The sequence below is a fragment of the Gastrolobium bilobum genome, unplaced genomic scaffold (genome assembly GCF_033153095.1).
Source record: "Gastrolobium bilobum isolate Gb01-03AN ecotype WA unplaced genomic scaffold, APGP_CSIRO_Gbil_v1 utg27827, whole genome shotgun sequence".
In the NCBI taxonomy this organism is placed as follows: Eukaryota; Viridiplantae; Streptophyta; class Magnoliopsida; order Fabales; family Fabaceae; genus Gastrolobium; species Gastrolobium bilobum.
In genome coordinates, this window is record NW_026895284.1 from 15660 (window position 1) to 31749 (window position 16090).

Sequence of the window (16090 nt, forward strand, 5' to 3'; positions counted from 1 at the left end):
AGGATTCACAAAAAATTGGGGCTACAAGGCAGCCAGTGCGTTCAACGGATGATCGCCAGGGTAGAGTCTACAGTTGGTAAGGATGCTATATTCTACATTGGTAATGATATATGTGACGATGAAGATGTGGAATGTGTCACAGATGCAATTGTGGACCGAAAATTTCAAAACTTTATTGAGATATATGTTGAAATAGACTGTGGTCAATTTTCATCTGCACCTATGCATGAAAGAAGTCAAAGTCAAGAAGACAGAGTGGTCGGTTTATCTGCACCTGCACCTGTCTCAAGTCAGATAACACTAAGGTAAATAGACGAGGATGAGGATGAGCATGAGGAGGATATGGACAGTGAAGACGACGGTGAACCCGAGAGTGTTATTCTGCTGGGTGACACCTCAGATACGGACGTAGAGGGGAATTTTGACGCTGACACAAGTTCAGGAAACCTGAGTTCCCAGGTTATGCCACCACTCTGTGTTGACCCTGTTAGCAGTGGTAAGATAGTAAATTAAATTTTTTAAATGAATATTTCATATTTGTGTTATCATTCGTACTGACGGATAACTCCTATAATTTGGACGTAGGTTCCGAGATTGAGCCGTTTTGGAACGAAAGCCCACATTATTCCTTCATTAATTGGGCTCGCCTTAATGATGAAACAGAGATATTGTATGGCGACGATGACTTCCATGGTGGCTGGCAATTAGGGGATCCATTATATTTGTACTAGGAGTTTCGAACTAAATCTGAAATGCAACATGCAGTCAAATTATATTGTATGAAGGCTCATCGTACTGCTGTGGTGGCAAAAAGTGATGACCATAGATTTGTGATGAAGTGTCGACACCATAATGATGGTTGTCCCTGGTCCATGTCGACACCATAGATTCATGTTTTCCGAATTTTGACCATTTAGTCGACTAAAAGTTCAAGTTGATCGACTAAATGGGGGCAGGATGGTGGATAGTTCTGGGGGAGGGGAAAATTGGTTATTAATTAATTAATGAGGAGCAAAAAGGTCAAAAAGTCGACTCCTATTTGGCAAGTAAGGTATATTTTATATCAACATGGAATATATTTTTATATTTAAAAATAATAAGATATGTCTGATTTATATTTTAAAGTCACATATAATTTGTAAAAATTAAATATAACTATAAGTGTAATTTTACTTTGTTTTTTTTTTTGGTAAATAATTTTACTTTGGTTTTAAGTATATATATTCAATCATTTGGTTTTACTTTCCAAATAATTAGCTGGTATTACTCAACAATTTGATATCATGACTAATTTTTTTTTATATAAGTGTAATAATAGCATAAGTTAAAAAAAAACTTATTCTGTTTATTTTTGGATAAAATTTAAAATAATCTTTAAATATTTTTAATTTCTCCTATTTACATTCATTTTTTGTAGTTATTAAATTTTTATAATTTAGTTTGGCCGAGCCCATTTTGTCACCTCCAAATGTCAGTATTTTATATCAGCGGTAAATTCAATGATCTTAGACATACAAAGACGGGTTTGTTAGACAATAAATATATATAAACAATGTTTTGATGGGCGGGGTGGCAGCCCTTCCGGACCTAGCTCATTTTGTAATCTCTAACTGTCAGCATTTTTGCATTTGCATGTACTTTCAATTAAAAAATTTGTACTGTTTATATTAAAACTTCTTGTTCTCTCAAAAACTTAAATATATTTTTTACTTATATTTTTGTATTTAAAATAAAAATATACATATAATACATGATATATCTTCTAGTATATATAAAGATGGGTTTGTTAGACAATAAATACAAAAAAAAAAAAGTGTTGGCGGGCGAACTCTCCTATTTGGCAGGTAAGGTACGCCGGCCCTTCGAGCCGAGCCTATTTTACCACCTCTAATTGTTGATGTTTTATATGAGCATGTAATATATTTTTATATTTAAAAATAATAATAAAAATGTACATATAATACATGATATATTTGCTAGTGTACATAACTTGCATTTAATATTTTTACTTGAATAATTTTTTAATAAGAATAGCATAATTTTATAAATTAACTTGAACTGAAATATATATAGTTTAAAAGTATTGATAACAAAATCATTTTGTTGATATCAAAATAAAGATATATAAATCATATTTTTATAAATTAACTTAAACTGAAATATTATTGCAATTGTAATTTGTGAAATAGTGGTATTATTAATCCTAATAATCATTGGTTTGTTTGTATATCCAAAAAATTAATTAATTCAAATAGACATAATAATAAATATTATTAATAGATTTAATAGTGGTATTATTAATAGGCTTAACAATTACCCATGTAGAAAGTAATGAGATATTAATATAATTGTTTGCCACAAAAAGGAATCTTATAGTTGCATCTGGATTACTATATACATATATATTTTTTATATAGTTAGACAGTAAACATAAGACAAAAAAAACTAAATTTCGTCGAAAGTTTCGAATTAAACATTTCCCTCGAAATAATTTTCGTTGAAATTTTCGTCAGAACACATTCCCATCAAAATTTTGAACGAAAAATATTCCGTCAAAATTTTTGACAGAATTCTTTTTTCGTTTACAAGATTTGATGGAAGAAATCATTTTCGTCAAATTTTTTGACTAAAACTAAATTTCTATAGAAAATTTATTTTTGTAAAAATTTTCATTAGAGAAAAAATTTCGTCACTTTTCAACAAAAAGTATTCCGACGAAAAAATAATTTTGTGACAAAATTTTCGTCATTTGCAACGTAGAAATTTCGACGAAATTTTGTGAGGAAACCAAGTCAAAAACGGGTCAGGTCAGATTTGACCCACTTCAGAAACCAAGTCAGACCCACTTCAAAAACCAAGTCAGGTCAGATCTGACCCGGTTCTGAACTAGTTCAACAAAATCCAAACCAAGTCAGACCTGACTTTGATCAAATTAAAGTGGGTCAAGTCAAAATACCTAACCTATAAAAACCAAGTTGGGTCGAGTCGGACAAAAACCTGACCCGACCTGACCCATGCACAACCCTAGTTAACATAATGTTTAATTTTCAAAGGCCCAATTTTAAAAGGAAAAGTTTTGTACATCATATTAGGCTTCTCTTTGAACAGCATAAGATAGGAACGGGTCAATTTTTCTAATTGAAAATACATATTAGTCATAAATTTATGCACCTTCTAACAGTTGAGTGATTACAACCATTAACAGGACTTGGGGTGGCTAAAGTCCTAGAATCTGGACCCCCTGATTATAAGAAAGGTGATTTAATATACGGTTCTACTATATGGGAAGATTATAGCTTGGTCCCCTCAACTCAAATACATTTAAAAATTGAGCACATGGATGTCCCACTTTCCTACTACACTGGAATTCTTGGTATGCATTCAACATTTTCAATTTATATCGATTCTTATTGAACAATGCAATTGATGTCTGTATGATCTGCAAGCCTCAACTTAAAAAGTTTTCATGTGATAAATAGCTCATTTCTTTGTCTACTATCAATAAGATAATTGTTAATCATCAAAGAAGAGACCAATTGTGTAGGTGGTGGTGGTTGTCTGGCTATTTGTTCCTATACGTGTTTTCCATTTTCTTCTTTTGTTCAGTTAAAGTTATTTGGCTTGAATTGATCTTTGATTCACTAGATTAATTGGTTGATCAGCATGGTTATGTTCGTTTGGAATTGATAGCTAATATTTTGTAGGTCTATTGCAGCCACAACTCTGTGGTAAACTCTTCTCAATTTATATTATACTTTTTTGTTTAATTTTTTTAATATTCTGAGTATACATTCTTCCTCTTCATTTTATTGTGTTTTGATTTGACCAATGTATGCTCATCTTTGAACACAGGTATGCCAGGAATGACTGCGTATTTGGGTATTTTTGAAGTAATTTCTCTCAAGAGAGGAGAGAATGTTTTTGTTTCAGCTGCCTCTGGTGCTGTTGGTCAACTTGTTGGACAATTTGCTAAATTGTCAGGTTGTTATGTCGTTGGAAGTGCTGGAACTAAAGAAAAGGTACTGTTTCAGCATCACCTATTCCTTATTTGTTACGGAGGAAGATTATATTTATAATCTCTTGTCACTTACAATCAAATCTTAATTGTTGATTTTTAACGATTATAATTTATTGGGCCATACTTATTAATTAATTATTAATTCTCAATAAGTTATAACCGTTAAATTTACGGAAATCAACGGTTAATATTTGATTGTAAGAGATTGTAAATGAAAAAAGGTTATAAATATAATCTCGTTGTTTGTTCTCTAGTTTAATATACTAGTGTTTTTCTTATTAGCATATTTAGTTTATAAAAATATTTCTTCCTTCCGAGCTTGAGCAATATTCTCTTTTAAATAGAAATCTTTTCTCAATGAAGACTTTGAGCCATCTTATGCTTCTTCTTTTTTTCTAAATTCCCATGATTATTGGTGGAATTAAAATACATTTCGTTCCTTTTAGTCAATGGAATATCTGGTTACTTATGTCAAAAAAATTGATCCTCTACTATATATACCCTTGGTCTAGCAAAGCAGTATCGAACTCCCTTCCCCTTATACAAAGAAGGCGGAAGAAGAAATTTACAAAATGAATTGTGCCATAGATTAGATGGCGAACCTAGAGTAGTGATAAAGTTGCTCCTCTGTGACTAAAAGTTTGCAAGTTTAAATCCAGGAAACATCTCTTTGCAAATATGTAACGGTAAAGACTATGCACAAGGATTGTCTTCAGCTAGTTGGGATTTAATGGAGAGAGGTATTTTTAATTGTGCCATAGATTAACACTAGTACTTGTCTTTCTCCTAAATTTCTGAATAGAAACAAATTGTTGTGAAGGATTATGATTACTAAGGGCCTATACTAGATTTTGTTATACTAGAAACAAAAAATACTAAGTCCTCCTTTCACTTGAATGCATCAGGTGGATTTATTGAAGAATAAATTTGGATTTGATGGAGGTATTAACTACAAGGAAGAGCCTGACCTCAATGAAGCTTTGAAAAGGTCTGTACTTAACAGTTTTTTTTATAGAGAAATTTAGATTAACTTTTCTTATGGCCATTAAAATTTACACTATTATCCTTAGTAATAAAACACAGTAGTGACTAGTGTATGTGAATATACAAATCAGGCACTTTCCAGAAGGCATTGACGTTTACTTCGAGAATGTCGGGGGCAAGACACTTGATGTCGTACTCCTGAATATGAGAATCCATGGCCGCATACCCGTATGTGGAATGATCTCACAGTATAATCTTTCTCAACCTGAAGGTCTAACAAACTTGACATCTTTCATATATAAGCGGATTCGTATGCAGGGTTTTGTTGTAGCTGATTTCTATCACCTATATCCCAAATTCCTGGAGTTTGTCCTGCCTCTTATAAGAGAAGGGAAGATTGAGTATGTTGCAGACATAGCTGAGGGTCTTTGTAGCGTGTGGTTGTTAAACGTAACAGAAAAGAGAAAGAGAAAGAGAGAGAAAGAGAGAGATTGTGGAAATTTTCTATATATCTTCTCATTACTTAATGGTATCTTTTATAATACTGATGAAATGTTAATGGGCTATCCATTAATCATTTCATATTACATATTCTCTAGTTAAGGGCCCAATAGTCAGCCAAATGTCTGGGCTGTTTAATAACACGTTTGGGTCGATTCGCTACAATGCCCTCACCATCCGATTGGACCTTGTCCTCAAGGCCATTAAGTGGACTGGAACATGCCCTATCATTAATTGGTGGAGCAGGTAACACAGGGGTTAGGTGAGATGGGATGAGGGGCCCTGCATTCTGATTGGCCGTAAATCTCGAAGCAGCCACGTGATTGGCTGGTGAAACGGTGGAAGGCACAACATCAGAAGGTAGCTGAGCGTTGGTTAAAGACTTCTGGCATATGGAATAGAGGGACTCTAATTCTCCTTTGTCTTCCCAAGTCGCAGCTTCAGGAAGCAACTCGGACCATTAATGTACCAAAACTTGGGGAACTTCAATTCCCTTTCGCCATACTGTGCGAGAAGCAACCACAGCCACGGGTTTGTGTCGTGGGGGGATCTGTATCACGCTATCCGGAAAGGGATGCAGAGTATATGGGCGGCCTGCCACGAAGGGTTTCAACATGGAGACGTGAAACACCGGGTGTACTCTCGAGCCCTTAGGCAACTGGAGTTTATAAGCAACTAGGCCGATGCGTTCAACCACCGTGAAGGGCCCGTAAAATTTGAGACTCAACTTGGCAGAAGAACGGCGGAAGACCGAAACTTGGCGGTAGGGTTGTAACCGGAGAAGGACCAAATCACCGACCTGAAAGGTAATATCTTTCCTTTTTTTATCTGCTGAGTCTTTCAAAAAGGTTTGAGCTTTTCTCAAATTTTCTTTTAATGTGAGTAAGATCTGGGAACGGAGACGAAGATCATGGTCAACAGCTTCCAGAGGGCTGGTACCCAAAGAGTAGTGGAGAAGGCAGGGTGGGGATCGGCCAAAAGTTGCTTCGAATGGCGAAGAACCCAATGAGCGGTTAAAGGCAGTGTTGAAATGGTATTCAACACAACTCAGAAAATGAGCCCATGTAGTTGGCTGGTCATGGACGAATGCTCGCAGGTATTGTTCCAAAACCCTATTGGTACGCTCTGTTTGACCGTCGGTCTGGGGGTGGTATGAAGAGCTGAACTTGAGGCTCGTACCCTGTAGTTGAAATAAGGAGGTCCAAAATTCACTGAGAAAAATTTGATCTCTATCGGAGACGATAGATTTGGGAGGTCCATGTAACGTCCCAACCGTATCCCAAAAGACGGAAGCAACCTTAACCGCTGTGTATTGTGGGGGCAGAGGGGCAAAATGTGCACCCTTGGTCAAACGGTCACAAACCACCAGAATGGTTGTATAGCCAGCTGATAATGGAAACTGAGTGATGAAATCCATGCTGAGATCAGACCAGATGGTGTATGGAATGGCCAACGGTTGCAGTAAACCATAAGGAGCATGGTTGGCAGCCTTTATTTTTTGACAAGTTTCACAGCCTTGAATATACGCCTTAACATCTTTTTTTACTGAAACCCAGGTGAAGCGGGCACAAAGACGAGTCAAGGTTCGATGAATGCCAGCGTGACCTCCCAAGGTGGAAGAATGGAACTCCGATAACAGAAGTGGAATCAGTTGAGAGGCAGCCGGAATGAAGAGGCGACCCCGATGATACAAAAGGCCATGCTGGAAGGACCATTGTGGCCAAGTAGAATTAGCTGTCTGTAATTCAGTAATGATTTTTTTGGCATAATCATCTTGTAATAATTCGGACTATAACAGTGTACCGTAAGTAGAAATGGGGCCTGTGAGGGCAGCAAACTGAGCCGAAGAGTCCTGAGGCCCAAGGTCAGGTTGTCTGGATAAGGCATCTGCGGCCTTATTAGTCTTTTCGGATTTATATACTATAGAATAGTCATACCCCAGTAATTTGGCCAAAAATTGCTGCTGTTCTGGGGTCTGCATCACCTGAGTCATCAAACAATGAGGCTCTGATGATCAGTGCGAATTAAAAAATTAGCACCCAGTAAACATTGTCTCCACTTGGCCACGACTGAAGTTAAAGCAAATAACTCACGACTGCAAGCCGATTTACGTTGCATTAGCAGAGACAATATTTTGCTAAAAAAAGCAAGGGGATGTTCCTCCTGTAATAAAACAGCACCAATTCCAACCCCAGAGGCATCAACCTCAATAACGAATGGCAGTGAAAAATTTGGCAAAACCAAAGTGGGAGCAGACGTTAACAGTTCCTTAAGCAAAATAAAAGCTTGGGTAGCCTTAATGGTCCACTTGAAACCTTTCTTAGTCAGCAAATCAGTAAGGGGAGCGGCAACACTAGCATAATGTTTAATAAAGCGCCTGTAATAGCCAGAGAGGCCTAAGAAAGTGGGGACGTGTGTCTAGGACGTGGGAATTGGCCACTCTTTAACCGCCTGCACCTTAGAAGGGTCAGGATGGACGCCCTCATGGGAAATGACATGGCCCAAAAATGTAATATGAGGTGTGGCAAAACTTCATTTAGAATCCTTTGCAAAAAATTGATTAAGGCGCAGCACCTGAAGCACAAGAGCTAAATGTTCCATATGGACCTGAAGAGAAGGACTATAAACAAGTATATCATAAAAAAAACCACCACAAATTTGCGTAAATAAGCTGCAAAAATGTCATTCATGGTAGCCTGAAAGGATGAGGGAGCATTAGTGAGGCCAAAAGGCATCACCAAAAACTCATAATGCCCATGATGAGTCCGAAATGCGGTCTTAGGAATATCTGCCCGGTTCATTTTAATTTGATGGTATCCAGAACGTAAGTCTAGCTTGGAGAAAACAGTAGCACCATGTAGTTCATCGAGTAATTCATCAACCGTAGGAATTGGAAAACGATCCTTAACAGTCACCGCATTAAGGGCTCGATAATCAACACAAAAGCACCACGTACCATCTTTTTTTTTTTTACTAATAAAACCGGGGAACTAAAATCAGAGTGACTAGGACGTATCACACTCGCCTCTAGCATCTCCTTCACCAACCTCTCAATTTCAGATTTTTGAAAATGAGGGTATCTATAAGGTTTAACCTGTATGGGCTTTGTATTTGGCAACAAATGAATGTGATGATCATGAGCTCGCCCCGGAGGAAGCGTAGTAGGTACTGCAAAGACATCTTGAAATTTGGATAGTAACTGAAGTACCTCGGGATGTGTGGACAAAGTATCTGAAAATGGTGGTTGGGCCATTGAAATAGCAGGGTCATGGGTGGGGGCATTAAAGCACATGAAACAAGAAGTCAGCCCATTATTAGTAGCTAATTTGGACAATTGAGAAGAGGAAATAGAAGTTGGGCTGATGGACGTAACACCATATAAAACCAACGATAAATCCTTAAATTGAAAGGACATAGTCATGGCAGTGTAATCAGTAAGAATGGGGCCCAAAGTGGCCAACCACTGAACACCAAGGACAACATTTGTACCTTTGATGTCCAAAACAAATAAATCAGTGACAAATTGATGAGATTATAATAGTAAGGCCACATTATAACAAGCTGCCGAACAGAGCATGGAATCCCCATTTCCTATTCGAACCTGGAAGGGATGAATGGCATGAAGAGTGAGTGCCAAATGGTTTGCCATGCGTGTAGACAGGAAGTTGTGTGTACTGCCAGAATCGATGAGAACCTGAACATGATGGCCAGCGATAGACCCCTGTAAACGAAAGGATCGGTTGGAAGGGTGACCAAACATAGCATTTAAGCTGATCTCAGATGCAGGAGCAGCATCCACCACGGTGTCTATAGGAAGTGGTGAGGAAGATTCAGGAACAATGTCAGGATCATCATCCGTGCCAGCAAAGTAAAGAAGAGTAGCCTTGCCCATACATCTATGCCCAAAAGTGTATCGTTCATCACAATTATAACACAAGTTACGATCACGCAGAGCTTGCCGTTCAGCTGGAGATAAGCGCTTAATAGGAAGAGCAGGGGTAACATCAGTGGTAGCTGGTTTGGGCAGTAACAACGTAGCAGGGGCAGGTAAGGCAGCAGGGGTTGGAGCTCGAGGAATCCAGGGTTTAGGAGCAGGTCGTTCATCAGAAAACTGATCTTCGAAAAGCCGTGCAAGAGCAAACGAGTCATGAAGGTCTGGGGGACGCATTGTCAAGACCGCACGTCGAATTTGTGGTCGTAAACCACTGATGAAAGTACTCTTAAGTAACGCTGGATGAATGTTGCGAACCTTGCTAGGCAGCGTCTCAAATTGAGCCTGATAATCAGAAACAGAACCAGTTGAGTAAGTTTAGTTAGTTTACCGGCAGTATCTTGGAATTCAGTGGGGCTGAAGCAGCGGTGGAGTGCCACAGTAAAGGCAGTCCACGACGTGCACAAGCCATCGGTGTTCAAACCTTGAAACCAACGAGCAGCTGGTGGATCTAAGTGGAAGGAAGCGAGAAGGAGACGTTCACCATCAAGGATTTTGTGATATAGACAGTAACGATCGACTGCAAAGAGCCAATCGGTGGGATCCCCCAAAGCAAATCGAGGAAAAGCCAGACGAGGGCGTTGAGCTAGCGGTTGAATGGACGAGTCCGTCGAAGGAGAAGAAGGACCACCTGGACTGTGCCCGAGGATACCGGAGTTCTGGTGACGCAGGGATTCAACGATTGTGTTAAACTCCGCATGCAGATCAGATCTGAGTAAAAGGACCTGGTCACGGATCAGATCTGGAATAAGGAGTTGTTGCTGTTGCAGCTCGGCGAGCTGGGTTTGTAAATCGCGGTAGCGCGTGTTGATATTAGTGTCCGCCATGGAAAGCGACGGAGATCAATGAAAGCACCAATGTAGCGTGTGGTTGTTAAACGTAATAGAAAAAAGAGAGAGAGAAAGAGAGAGATTGTGGAAATTTTCTATATATCTTCTCATTACCTAATGGTATCTTTTATAATACTGATGAAATGTTAATGGGCTATCCATTAATCATTTCATATTACATATTCTCTAGTTAAGGGCCCAATAGTCAGCCAAATGTTTGGGCTGATTAATAACACGTTTGGGTCAATTTGCTACAGTCTTGAGAATGGCCCTGCAGCATTGGTTGGCCTTTTTAGTGGTCGAAATGTTGGAAAACAAGTGCTTGTTGTTGCTCGTGAATAACAGCATTTGCTTTTTCTATACATTGTTATGTTATCAGTTTTTGTTCTGATTTTTGGTTGAAAATGTAGCAACATTTTATATCACCTTTGCAGTCATCTTACCGAACTGTATGATGATGTTTTCTATTGCTGATTGTCTTGTGGGCAGTATCAATGTACTATATACTTGTTGCTCGTGAATAAAAAAGCATTTGCTTTTTCTATACATTGTTATCTTATCAGTTTTTGTTCTGTTCTTTTGTTTAAAATTTAGCAGTCTTTATGTTACTGCTGTTGTCTTATGAACTTTTATTTTTTTTTTGGATGAACTTGGATTTGAACTCTAATAAGGGACTCGATATAAGTTTTAATGTAGGACATTCTTTTTTAGTTGAAAAATGGTCATATCTCTTTCATGTATATATGGACAAAAAAATCTTTGTATTTCATTTATCAATTTAAATTACAAACGTACTATAAGGGATAATTACAAAGGAAGTCAATTTATTTTTATAAGAAAATAAAAACACATCAATTTTAATTCTCTCGTCCCTTTTTCATTGGTAATATGGCAGGGACAATTGCAAACAACTCTCCCGTCCTTTTCTGAGGGGGCTATCCATGCTACAAAAGGCGTTTGCTTCAGGTTATCTAAATAGTTTCCTATGCATTTGAGGTTGGCAAAGTGTGTAAGTCATGTTTGGTAGAGAGATTTGAAATTTTTCCCCAGGCACCATATTTGCATGGCGTTTGAAAAATGCTTGCAAAAATCATATAGAAGTCACTGTTCACAAAGACAATTTGGAGGTGGTATTTGGGTTTGACCGGCTAAATAGACAAGAAGGAGAACCAGATGCAGACCAACACACACTGATTTGAGACTTTACACAATGGATGCAGACAAGCAGAGACTTTACGCAACGGTAATTCACATTCAAAAAGTTTGAAAAAGGGATATTTTAATATTTTTAATCAATTTTTCTATCAATATTTTACCTTCAACAAAGCATACACTCAAAAAATTTAACTCAATTTTTCCAATAATATTTCAACGTACCAAACAACTTTTATCAAACTTTCCTATTAAAATCATTTTTCAACAATATTTCTAGTAATTTTATTTTCCTGTTAAAATTATTTTTCTCCCGAAGCAAACGCCCACGTGCCTTTATTTATGGCAATCATTGTTCCCACAGTTAGCCAGTGGTTGAAGAGCCCAAAACCTATGCTTTTGATGTGGCCGATACATCGCAATAGGGCGTAACTACTAACACTTCTAGCATCAAATAAAACATACAGAAAATCCCTACAAACTACCCACATTCGAACTCGATCACCTTTTGTGCGTGCTCTAAAATGTATATGTAGTCGGAGGCCAGATAGGCACGTAGGTTATAATTATAAAACATTTTCATCTGGCATAGTTGGTATTTAAAAATAAATGACCCAAATCTAATGCGTTGATGTATGAATCACCAAGCGGATAATATGGGGTTATTATCTGTTACTACATAAGACATAAACCCGATCAAGCATGAACACTGAACAGTAATCTTACAATTCAAACCAAAAATTTACCAACCATATCAAGAATTTTGAGAACCCCATGTTGGGGAACACAGTCAATACTCGAAGGCTTGATACAATAACAGTGTACAGGAAATTTGGTGCGTTTCTTATGAAATCTAGACTCTGATATAAAAAAGCTGTTGGTCCTTGTTGGATAAGGGACATTTTACTACAGTTGCTTAAGACTTCTAATGATGGTCACCGTTCTGCCCTAAGGCCTGAGGACCTACTGTCCCATGTTAGGGGGTGGAGGAGGCATACGCATACCCTGGCTTTGCATTTGTTGGGGTGGAAAACCTTGTGGAGGTGGCATTGATGGAGGCCTCGTACCCATATTGAAACCAGCCGTTGAGCCGCTGCCAACAGGTGGTGGGGGTGGGAGAGATGGCATTCCACCAGGAGGTGCAGGTCTAGGACCATTTGCTGACATAGGAGGTGGAGGCGGCAATGATCCTGGCATTGGAGGAGGTGCACCAGGAGGTAGCCCTTGCGGAGGAGGAGGTGGTGGTGGTGGAGCTTGGGATGGTGGGGGCATAGGCCTTGGTGGAACACCAGGTGCTGCTGTGCCATTGGCTGTAGAGGCAGGCTGTGGTTTGTTTGCCTCTGGTGGCTTAGTTTTAAAATACAACTGCAGCTGCAACAAGTATCAATCTCGTCATCAGTAACGGATGGTGTAAATTAAATATCAATAATAAACCCCGCAAAATCAAAAAAGAACAAAAGAAAGAAAGCAAGAACGAAGAAAGGATTGTCAGTCTAGTTCTGCTGTTAAATGTTTGAGCCACTAGTTCGCACTAATAATAACAAGGGCAAACAATTAAAATGCAACAATTTGATTTACTTGACTTTGTCTTGGGTGTCTAAGGACTAAGGCCATCCGGCTGTGGTATCATACCATTATACACATACACACACACAATGTGTGTTTTCCTTATTGCATGCTCTCAAGATTAATATACAATGTTCATTGGCTTGTATAGGAGCATGTCTGTATAGATTTTTGAAAAGGACTTTCTATGCGTTGTTTGTGTATAAGGACCATTTTCCAAATTCAAAAGGATATGTAGAATCTGAAATGTAGTAAAAATGTCATTTGGATGTTAAAATAAAATAAAAAAATTACATATTAAATTACTAAAAAGGAGAAGTAAAATATGATGCATCTATGCTTACGAATTGGGTTTCATCTATGCTTGCAAATTATAAATGCACATGATCCAAATTTTAAATATTATCTAATAAAAGCAAAACTGTAAAAGGTAAATTACTAAACATACCGTGAAGACCCACTCAACCAAATTTTAAATATTATAAAAGCTTCTTATTTAGACATGAATGAAGCCGATATCAACTTATTCCTAATCACACACAAAACATGTGCTTGGATAGATCAAATTTTCCATCACAAACAGTAAAGCGGAGTAAATGTACTAACCGTGAACATCTTTGAGTCTGGGTCCCAGTGCGAGAAAAACTTTGGAGTGGACTTATCAATCTCTGTGCTAGGTACCTAAAAATTTAGATTAATCAGCACCAAAAAGTAAATTTCCACAACTCAAAACATTGGAACTCAAGGCCCAAAACAAGTTTGAAAAACAAAAAAGACAAAGGCAATGATTTACCTTGAAAGCAACTATTTCATATGGTTCAGCTGCAAACAAAAGATATTGATATCTTTTATCAAATGGTTGCACTCTCTGCGTCCATAAAAATGTGACCAAAGAGAAAAACAAAGATGTTAAAACATGGCTTTATTGACAACAAACGTGTAACTTTGACTTCATAACACACACACACACACACACACACACACACAGAGAGAGAGAGAGAGAGAGAGAGAAAGAACCTGCTCGTAGGAAGACATGAATCGGTGTCTTGGCTTCGAGAGGTCTTCAATCTCAGGATATTCAATCTACATTAATCGATTAGAAACTCTTTTATAAAAAATGATATTATCACATAAGCTAAGAAGAATAAAAGTTGAGAAAACTGCGGTGAAGGGAAAATGAACCAATTAAAGAAGATGATGCAAAAGACAGTAAAAAGTATAACTATTCTATGAAAGAGAAAGGATACACGTTCAGTCATATTAATTCCTAAAAGCTAAAAGTTATGTCCAAGATTCCTAACTATATATTATATTGGTCAAATTACTCCCTGATAACCCCTACGGGTATCTTTGGTTTGCTAAAAATTAAGAGTCAACACAACTGAAATATTGTTTAAATAATATAAGCAGGATAACAAATTTAAAAACTTTTGTCAACCCTAATCAAGTTACATAATCTTGTCCACAAAATGAAAAGAGAAAAAAAAACCTAAAACTTCTATTTCTTCATTATCCCAACTTTATTGTATCCAAAACAATGCCTGACACAAAGGATATTATAAAAATTTTGCTTTATATTATCCATGAGTATCACAAAATTTTCAGTCCTGTACATTGGTCATCAAATAACTAACAACACAAAAGAAATTAATATTTCCATCAACTAAACTTGTGTTGTAGTCTTCTGTTTTCATTCAAGAACTAATGCTACTAATACTATATCATTTACCTTTCATAACTCAACTAAAGTGAGTATTTAGTGTGCAAAATTAAATAAATAAATAAATAACTAAACCTGGAAGAGGAGAGATCGTTGCTTAGTGTCAGGATCATATTGCTTAGTGACACGGTAGCCAGGGCGACCAATCTTAACTGTCAACACATAAAATTGAATATATTGATTTGGTGAATATCATATGTAAGAGATATTAGAATTATATGAGAAACACTGAGAAAATGCAGGAAAGTCAGAGAAATTCAAAAGAGAGAATATCTGAAATGAATTCATACTACTACTGAGATCAGAAAGAAGGTTACACTATTTATAGAGATGAGTCATCAAACAAACTAACTAACTAAAAGGATAACAAATTATTAATAACAAACTAACAGAAAAAGAGAGAGAGCAGAATCTGATACATGCAGAACTAGAATACAGTAAATGGAACCTGTTTTTCGAAGGGAGACTTTGCGCTTGTGAGGTTGGGGTTGAGCGGGTGCGTCTTTGGCCTCGCGAGCAGCACGCTTTGCCAAATTGGTTTGGTGTCGTTTTCCCTGTGTGTGTGCCAAGTAGTTACCCTCGTTGTTGTGAAGAGTGAGACACAGTTTGCATTCATAGCTCCCAAGGTGATTTCGCATGAAATAGGGATCTTTTGCGAGATCGATTGTTTCCAAAGCAAGTCGCCGGAGACGCTCTCGACGGTCGATGGCTTCGTTCTGCGCCGTCGCAGCACCACCGCTCCCTGGCTTCGAACCCCATTCTCGATCCATATCACTACCACCACAAATCGCTGATTACTGATTACACCGTGTGTCTTCTCTTCACAGCTTCACCACTTTTTAGAAAGAAAAAACCCCACTCATTCCCACTTGCGCGTTTTTGTTGGGCTCTTTCACACGTGGGCCATTGGCTCATAAGCCCTAGCCCCTAGTAGTGGTTTTTTTTTTTAATAAAATATAATAATTGAAAAATATTTATCATTTTGCAAAGAATGTTTTCGTGCATATTTGACTGTTTTTACTTCTCTATCTTCTATAATACTTTCTATTTTTCTCTCCTTTTAATTTAATAAAAGAAATAAAATATAAAAAAGTATTAAATATATACCAAAATGCAATCATTTTATTTAAAATAATAAATATTTATTATTTTAAAGAATATGACTTTGTATATTTTAAGTGAAATAATTATATTTTGTTGCATATTTGATTTTTTTTTATATTCTCTTTTCTATAAAATTAAGATAAAAGACAAAAAGAAAGTACGGTGAAGGAGAGAGAATATGAAAGTCAACAAAAATGCAGTAAATACAATTGCTTTACTCTTTT

The 16090-nt window shown here is 37.2% G+C and overlaps 2 protein-coding genes across 2 annotated transcripts; one reads left to right on the top strand and one right to left on the bottom strand.

The window, feature by feature from the left end:
- Window positions 1–3198: 3198 nt before the first annotated feature.
- On the top strand, window positions 3199–10746 carry LOC133304138 (NADP-dependent alkenal double bond reductase P2-like; the record flags this gene model as incomplete). The annotated part of the gene is made up of 5 exons (XM_061504110.1): window positions 3199–3373; window positions 3853–4019; window positions 4924–5006; window positions 5134–5439; window positions 10582–10746. Coding segments are annotated over 5 exons (816 nt in total), but the record flags the coding sequence as incomplete, so codon positions are not given.
- Window positions 10747–12085: 1339 nt separating this feature from the next.
- On the bottom strand, window positions 12086–15586 carry LOC133304124 (uncharacterized). The gene is made up of 6 exons (XM_061504092.1): window positions 15211–15586; window positions 14838–14914; window positions 14060–14125; window positions 13836–13910; window positions 13649–13723; window positions 12086–12847 (listed from the first exon to the last, which is right to left on the bottom strand). The coding sequence occupies exons 1-6, from the start codon at window positions 15530–15532 to the stop codon at window positions 12440–12442; spliced, it is 1023 nt and encodes a 340-aa protein (XP_061360076.1). The 5' UTR covers window positions 15533–15586; the 3' UTR covers window positions 12086–12439.
- Window positions 15587–16090: the final 504 nt, after the last annotated feature.